This window comes from Heterodontus francisci, chromosome 26 (genome assembly GCF_036365525.1).
Source record: "Heterodontus francisci isolate sHetFra1 chromosome 26, sHetFra1.hap1, whole genome shotgun sequence".
NCBI classification, from domain to species: domain Eukaryota; kingdom Metazoa; phylum Chordata; class Chondrichthyes; order Heterodontiformes; family Heterodontidae; genus Heterodontus; species Heterodontus francisci.
In genome coordinates, this window is record NC_090396.1 from 33,181,143 (window position 1) to 33,190,307 (window position 9,165).

The following is a 9,165-nucleotide window of genomic DNA, read 5'->3' on the forward strand; positions in this document are numbered from 1 at the left end:
TTATGTGATGCATGCCAAGAACATCAAACAAGTCAACATAAAGAGCCACTTCATCCTCATGATGTTCCATCGCATCCTTGGACAGGGACGATTATTGATTTTTTTAAAAATTCATTTTCATGGGATGAGTGTTTCTGGCAAGGACAGAATTTGTTGCCCATCCCTAATTACCTATGAGAAGGTGATAGTGAGCTTCCTTCTTGAACCACCATAGTCCATCTGGTACCGACTACTTCTCCAAGTTCCCCATATTGTGTCAATTGAGGGATTCATCAAGCGCATCAGTTGGTAACACTATCAGTGCAATTTTTCATTTATTTGGTTCCCCCAGAGGAGATAATGTTTGATAATGGCCTGCAATACACTGTCAAACCATTCCAAGACTTGTGTAAGAAGTGGGCTGTGAACTATGTTAAATCATCACTGTATTACCCTAGGTCAAACGGCCTAGCAGAAAGAATGGTACATACAGTCAAGACATTGATTGTGAAGTGTTGAGAAACTAAACAATATCTGCACATAGCCATGTTGTACTTAAGAACAACAGTTATTGACACAGGATTACCATCACCTGCAGCAATTATGTTTGGAAGGCATGTCAAGACAACTCTACCAAGTCATCATTTCATGAAATCTTTGTCAATCCAGGACAAACAGTTGGCGAAACGAGGAAAGATGAAAGTTGCAAATGATGAGCATGTGGGCATGGAACTACTACCTCTACAGATTGGACAGAAGGTCAGAGTGATCCATCTTCTGATATGTAACTCCTTTATTCAAAAAGGGAGGGAGACAGAAAGCAGGAAACTACAGACCAGTTGGCTTAACATCTGTCATAGGGAAAATGTTAGAAGCTTCTATTAATAGAATCATGAAAATTTAAGGCACAGAAAGAGGCCATTTGGCCCGTTGTGTCTATGCTGGCCAAAAAACGATCCACCTATTCTAATCCCACCTTCCAGCATTTGGTCCGTAGCCCTGCAGCTTACAAGCACTTGAGGTGCATATCCAGACTCCTTTTGAATGAGTTGAGGGTCTCTGCCTCAACTACCCTTTCAAGCAGTGAGGTCTAGACCATCACCACCCTCTGGGTGAAAACGTTTTTCCTCATTCCTCTAATTTTTCTACCAATCACTTTAAATCTATGCGCCCTCGTCACTGACCTCTCTGCTAAGGTGAATAGACCCTTCACCTCCACTCTATCCAGGCCCCTCAAAATTTTGTACATTTCATTCCAATCTCCCTCAGCCTTCTCTGTTCCAAGGAGAACATCTCCAGCCTATCCAATCTTTCCTCATAGCTGCATTTTTCCAATCCTGGCAACATCCTTGTAAATCTCCTCTGCATCCTTTCTAGTGCAATTATGTCCTTTCTGTAATGAGGTGACCAGAAGCCACACAGCAATCAAGTTGTGGCCTAACCAATGAGTTATACAGTTCCAGCATAACCTCCCTGCTCTTATATTCTATACCTCGGCTAATAAAGGAAAGGATTCCATATGCCTTCTTAACCACCTAATTGACCTGTCCTGCTTACCTTCAGGGATCTGTGGACATTCACTCCAAGGTCCGTTACTTCCTCTACACTTCTCAGTATTCTCCCATTAATCGTGTATTCCTTTGCCTTGTTTGACCTCCCCAAATGCATCACCTCACACTTGTCCAAGTTGAATTCCATTTGCCACTTTTCTGCCCATCTGACCAGACCATCAAATATCTTTCTGCAGCCTACAGCTATCCTCCTCACTGTCTACCACACGGCCAATCTTTGTGTCGTCCGCAAACTTCTTGATCATGTCCCCTACATTTACATCCAAATCGTTAGTATAGACCACAAAAAGTAGGATGCCCAGTATTGAGCCCTGCGGAACGCCACTGGAAACAGCTCTCCAGTCGCTAAAACAGCCATCAACAAGTACCCTTTGTTTCCTGTCACTAAGCCAATTTTGTATCCACCTTGCTGCATTTCCCTGGATCCCATGGGGGATTTTTTTTTTTTAAGCAGTCTGCCATGTGGGACCTTGTCAAAAGCCTTGCTAAAATCCATGTAGAGCACATCAACGGCACTACCCTCATCTATCTTCCTTGTTACTTCTTCAAAAAATTCGATCAAGTTGGTCAAACAAGGTCTTCCCTTCACAAATCCATGCTGATTATCCTTGATTAACCTGTGCCTTTCTAAGTGACAGTTTATCCTGTCTCTCAGAATAGATTCAAAAAATTTGCCCACTACTGAGGTTAGACTGACTGACACCTATAATTATTCAGTCTATCCTTCGCTCCCTTTTTGAACAGAGGTACAACGTTAGCAATTCTCCAATCCTCCGCCACCACACCTTGAATCCATTGAGTACTGGCAAATGATGATCAGACCCTCTGCTATTTCCTCTCTTGCTTCTTTTAACAGCCTCGGATACATTTCATCTGGCCCTGGGGCTTTATTAAATTTCAAGGATGCTAATTCCATTAATACTTCCTCTTTCTCTATGTTTATCACATCTCACACACTTCCTTCTTAACTACAATATCTGAATTGTCCCCCTCTTTTGTGAAGACAGACGCAAAGTATTCATTAAGAACCATACCAATATCTTGCACTCCTACACATAGGTTACCTTTTTGGTCTTTTATTGGCCCTACTCTCTCCTTAGTTATCCTCTTACTCTAAATGTATTGATAAAACATCTTTGGGTTCACCTTGATTTTGCTTGCCAATATTCTTTCATGCTCTCTCTTTGCTTTCCTAATTTCCTTTTTGATTTCACCCCTCCACTTTCTATACTCCTCTCTGCTTTCTGTAGTATTGAGTTCTCGGTGTCGGACATAAGCTTTCCTTTTCTGGCTTATCTTACCCTGTAGGCTCCTTGACATCCATGGGCTCTAAATTTGGCTGCCTCCCCCTTTTTCTTTGTGGGGCATGTTTACCCTGAACTCCTTGAATCGCCCCTTTGAATGCCTCCCACTGTTCTGACACTGATTTACCTTCAAGTAGCTGTTTCCAGTCCAGTTTTGCTAAATCACTCCTCAGTTTAGTAAAATTGGCCTTGCCAAGATTGAGAACTCTGTTCTATTTCTGTCCTTTTCCATAATTATGTTAAAACTGCCTGAATTATGATCAATACCAGCAAAATGCTTTCCCACTGCCACCCCTTCTACCTGTCCATCTTCATTTCCTGAAACTAAGTCTAAAACTGCGCCCTCTCTTGTTGGACTTGCTACATACTGGGCAAAAAAGTTCTTTTGAATGCACCTCAAGAATTCTTCTCCCTCAATTCCTTTCACACTATAAAACTATCCCACCTAATATTGGGGTAATTAAAATCCTCTACTATTACTGCCCTATTGTTTTTGCACTTCTCAGAGGTTTGCCTGCACATCTGCTCTTCTATCTCCCTCTGTTTGAGGTCTCCCAGCAGTGTGATTGCCTCTTTTTTGTTCCTTAGCTCAATCCATATGGCCTCATTTGATGAACCTTCCAACATATCATCCCTCCTCACAGCTGTAATAGTTTCCTTGACCAAAATTATCACTCCCCCTCCTTTCTTATCCCCCTTCCTTTTGCGTCTGAAATTCCTGTAACCAGGAACATTGAGCTGCCATTCCTGTCCCTCCTTAAGCCATGTTTCTGTAATACCTATGATATCATACTGCCACTTGTCTATCTGTGCCCTCAGCTCATCTGCTTTATTTGCTATACTCCTTGCATTGAAATAGATACCATTGAGTACTGCCAAACATTTTTTTATTTTCTAACCCTCGTTCCCTCGGTCTTCCAGACTCATCCATTAATTTTCCACCTTCCATTTTAATTTCTGATTTTGTCCCAGCTGAGTCTACCCTCAGGTTCCCATCCCCCTGCCAAACTAGTTTAAACCCTCCACAACAGCACTCGCAAAATGTCCCACAAGGAACTCAGTCCCGGCTCTGTTCAGGTGCAATCTGTCCGAACTGTACAGGTCCCATCTCCCCCAGAGCCGGTCCTAATGTCCCAGGAATCTGAAGCCCTCCCTCCTCCACCATCTTTCCAGCCACACATTCATCTGTTTTATCCTTCTACTTCTATACTCACTTACGCGTGGCACTGGGAGTAATCTGGAGATTACTACTTTTGAGGTCCTGCTTGCTAATTTCTTACCTAGCTCCCTAAATTCTGACTGCAAAACCACATCTCTCTTTCTGCCTATGTCGTTGCTTCCGATGTGGACCACGACTGCTGGCTGTTCACCCTCCCCTTTAGGATGCTCTGCAGCCGCTCAGTGTCATCATTGACCCTGGCACCAGGGAGGCAACACAGCATCCTGGATTCACGTCTGCAGCCACAGAAATGCCTGTCTTTCCCCTGACTATTGAATCACCTATCACTATGGCTCTTCCAGTCTTCCCTGTAGCCCCCTGTGCAGCTGGGCCACCCGTGGTGCCATGGACTTGGCTCTGGCTGCACTCCCCAGGTGAAGCATCACTTTCCTCAGTATTCAGAACTGAATACTTGTAGGAGAGTGAGATTCACTCCGGGGTCTCCTGCACTACCTCCCTGATTCTTTGACTGTCTGGTGGTCACCCATTCCTTCTCTCCCTGCATGCTCTTAAGCTGTGGGGTGACCATATCTATAAACATGCTATCCACGTAGCTGTCATCCTCATGAATGCACCGCAGTGTCGCCAGCTGCCGCTCAAGTTCCAAAACCCAGAGCTCAAGCTGCTTCCATTGATGGCGCTTCCTGCACAAATGGTTCTCCAGGATATGGGAAGCATCCTGGAGCTCCCACATAGCATAGGAAGTGCACTCTCGAGGTTGAAGCAACCCTGACATTCCTTTATTTATCAGTTGACCCTTTGCTACTGCTTAAAGAAAACCTTACCAATACTACAACAGCTTAGAATTATTAAGGAAACCTTATTAGTTCTGATAAATCCTACTAAAATTCAATTCAGTTCACTCGTTAAAATAAGCTTTACTCATTAAAAAACAGCTACTCGCTTGTTCCTTATTATTAAGCTATTTACACGCACATCCTAACAGTAATGTACTAACCCAGCTATTTAGAGTTATTCCCTAACAGCAGTTACTCACTAACCAATCACCTTGCAGCTTTCCTGTGACGTTACTTCTAACTTTGTTTTAAACTCCGGCACACCTGGACTCCTCTCGGCTGCTCTTGTGGACGATAACTGCTGTAGGCTGTGATCCTCGGGCTTTATTTAACTGCTGCCCACTCCATGTTCTTCTTGCAGGTCCACTGCTCTCCCGGAAGGTAAGTGCTGTAGGCCGTGATCCTCAGGCTCTATTTATCCGCTCCTTGCTCCGTGTTCTTCCCGCGGGTCTGCTCCTCTCCGCTGCTTTCCCAGAAGGTAAGTGCCTTAAAGACGTTATAGCAGGGCACTTAGAAAAAAACAAGGTAATCAGGCAGAGTCAACATGCTTTTGTGAAAGGGAAATCATGTCTAACCTATTTCGTGGAGATCTTTGAAGAAGTAACACGTGCTTGGATAAAGGGGAACTGGTGGATGTACTGTACATAGATTTCCAGAAGGCATTTGATAAGGTGCCACTTCAGAGGTTATTGCAGAAAGTAAAAGCTCATGACGTAGTTCATATTGGCATGGACAGAAGATTGGCTAGCTAATAGGAAAAAGAGAGTAGGCATAAATGGGTCATTTTCTGGTTGGCAAGATGTAATCAGTGGTGTGCCACAGGGATCTGTGCTGGGGCCTCAACTTTTTACAATTTATATAAATGACTTGGATGAAGGGACCGAAGGTATGGTTGCTAAATTTGCTGATGACACAAAGATAGGTAGGAAAGTAACTTGTGAGGAGGACATAAGAAGGTTACAAAGGGATAGAGATAGGTTAAGTGAGTGGGCAAAGATCTGACGAATAGAGTATAATGTGGGAAAATGTGAAATTGTCCACTTTGGCAGGGAGAATAAAAAAGAAGCATATTGTCTAAATGGTGAGAGATAGCAGAGTTCTGAGATGCAGAGGTTTCTTGGTGTCCTAGTGCATGAATCGCAAAAGGTTAGTATGCAGGTACAGCAAGAAATTAGGAAAGCTAACAGAATGTTGTTGTTTATTGTGAGGGGAATTGAATACAAAAGTAGGGAGGTTATGCTTCAGTTATACAGGGCATTGGTGAAACCACATCTGAAGTACTGTGTACAGTATTGGTCTCCTTATTTAAGGATGGATGTAAATGTGTTGGAAGCAGTTCAGTGAAGGTTTACTAGACTGATGACCTGGAATGGGTGGCCTGTCTTACGAGGAAAGGTTGGACAGGCTAGGCCTGTATCTGCTGGAGTTTAGAAGAGTAAGAGGTGACTTGATTGAAACATATAAGGTCCTGAGGGGTCTTGACAGGGTGGATGTGGAAAGGATGTTTCCTCTTGTGGGAGAATCTAGGACTGGGGTTCACTGTTTAAAAATAAGGGGTCACACATTTAAGACAGATGAGGAGAAATTTTTTATCTGAGGGTCGTGAGTCTTTGGAACTCTTCTTCAAAAGGCAATGGAAGCAGAGTCTTTGAATATTTTTACGGCAGAGGTAGATAGATTCTTGATAAGCAAGGGGGTGAAAGATGATCGGGCTAGGAGGATACAATCAGATCAGCCATGATCTGTTGAATAGCGGAGCTGACTTAAGGGGCCGAGTGGCCTACTCCTGCTCCTAATTCATATGTTCTGCAAGAGAAGACATGGTTACCTGCCGAAGTGTCCAAAATCTGCAATGCACTAAGGTCATACGAAGGCACCACCACTAATGGAGCTGTATTAAGAAGAAACAGATGTCACTGAGCGAACTAGCTCACAAAATGGTGCCTGACAACCCTATTGCACATTCATATTTGAATCCACAGAATGTAGTGAAGAAGAGTGACCAGTGTAATGCTTATGCACAGGAGAATTGTCAAAACACACGTGCAGGTCAAGAGAAAAAAGTTGACAAATCTAGTTCTCAACCAAGTTACACAGCCACAGGATCAGGTCAAGTCAGTAGACCACCTTTTTGTTTCAACAACACTTGATTAAAGGACCTAAGAGTCAATGCATTTGTAAATATTGTTCACAAATGTCCTGCTTGAGTGTGTACATAGTTTATCTTTTGTGTATTTCGATTTTTGGAAAGGGAGATGTTGTGATATTGCTTTAAAAGTTTGAGTACTTCATACATCACAAGAAATGATGTCAACCAACATGTGATATAGCAGTTGGAGTTGTGCTAGTCACCTATCTGCATGTGTATGATAGAGCTCTCTTGTAAACTTGTTAATTCACAACAAAAAGAACGCAATATTTAACTACCATTCAGCTCGTGATTGGTACATTATTGCTGAAGAAAGCAATAACACAACAGCTGTTAAGTTCAAGGATATTTGTACTGGTGTCCGAGTGTATTACGGAAGATGCCTTTTGGAGACCACAAAAGTTTGAAGAAGGGAACCTTTCTCCAAAAGTTTGCATAAATTATGAAAGTATAACAATTGGGCAATAGTACATATTCTGTGAAGCAGTAGGGTTTTCTCATTCTTTGCTTATATATATAGTCTGCATAATAGAAAAACATAATACTACCACCATCATCAAATTTAATACCTCAGTTCTGGTACTGTAGTCTGTACTTGCTGATTGGCCTATTTATAACAGCTCTCTGTGAGTAGAAAACACCATTTATAAGACCAACATAGAAAACACCATTTATAAGACGAACATTGAACTAAAATAAATTATTTGGACATCTTGTTTCATCAGAATAATGATTGGCAGAGTGACTGGATTAACTTCTTTACTCGGCAACGACTTCAGATGCAGTTGGATTTAATTGAAAAGGAATATGGCGACCGTGAAGTCAGGGATCTCTGGTCAAAGCTTCAGGTACAGACACAATGATGCAAATCTTTAATACTGAAACCTAGCCAAGCGACTTCAATAAATACGATACAATAATCTCAACAAACTCAAAGGCTTAATGTACCAAATTAGTTATTGATCCTTACAGATTGGATAATTGTGATTTCCATCATTATAAACTTGGCACAGTTGAGAACACACTCACCTCTGAGTCAGACATTTGTGCGTTTAAGCTCTATTATTAGACCAAGTACTGGGCTGTCCTGGATACCAGCTCACTTAGACTCCTTTAATACTTATTCCTGTTGGGGGATTGTTTCCTTTACCTTCCAGCCCAACTGAGCTTGGGGACAGGCTGTACTGGGAAATCAAAAGCATATACCCAAACTTACCATGGTTCATTTGGATGCATCAATGAGCTGCACCCCCAGATCACTAATCATGCTTCTTCGTTACATTACATTAACTGTTGACATTTTGCTTTCCAGTTGAAGATACCTGCTCTATTTCATGACATAGAAATTACACCAGCTCTCCTTCATGGAGACCTATGGGGAGGAAACATTGGACAAGTAGAAGATGGCCCAGTCATTTTTGATCCCTCCTCTCTCTATGGCCACTCTGAGTACGAGCTATCAATATCTAGAATTTTTGGAGGTTTTAGCACAGCCTTCTACACGGCATACCATACCAAAATTCCCAAAGTATCGGGATTTGAGAAGCGACTGAAACTTTACCAACTCTTCCATTATCTGAATCATTGGAATCATTTTGGCACAGAGTACAGAGGATCATCAATAAGCACCATGAAAGCTTTAGTTAAGTAATCATATCAATAATAATTCTACTGTTGGATCAAACAGTAGTAAAATGGTTCGTATGTGATCACAAAATATGTGCTTTAGATGACAAAGTCATAGCAAGAAACTAGTATTTGAAAGAAGATATATTTCATGTGAGTTAAGAAATTAATAATATACTTGTTACGGAATGCACAGAATTTCATTGGACATTGAAGCTTGAAATTTCGCTGTGGTTTCACACTTCAAGATAACCTTTGCAATAACAACAACAAGAAATGCTGGATTCACTCAGCAGGTCTGGCAGCATCTGTGGAAAGAGAAGCAGAGTTAACGTTTCGGGTCAGTGACCCTTCTTCAGAACTGTTCCGAAGAAGGGTCACTGACCCGAAACGTTAACTCTGCTTCTCTTTCCACAGATGCTGCCAGACCTGCTGAGTGAATCCAGCATTTTTTGTTTTTGTTTCAGATTTCCAGCATCCGCAGTATTTTGCTTTTATCTTTGCAATAACAATGTAGCTG

The 9,165-nt window shown here is 42.0% G+C and overlaps 1 protein-coding gene across 1 annotated transcript in view; it reads left to right on the top strand.

The window, feature by feature from the left end:
* fn3krp (fructosamine 3 kinase related protein) overlaps positions 1–8,953 on the top strand; it is a 53,669-nt gene extending 44,716 nt beyond the window's left edge. Inside the window, exons 5-6 of the mRNA XM_068057990.1 lie at positions 7,745–7,867; positions 8,332–8,953. Coding sequence (XP_067914091.1) covers positions 7,745–7,867; positions 8,332–8,670 — 462 coding nt within the window. The 3' untranslated portion in view covers positions 8,671–8,953. The remainder of the gene's footprint in view (positions 1–7,744; positions 7,868–8,331) is intronic.
* The last annotated feature ends 212 nt before the right edge of the window (positions 8,954–9,165 follow it).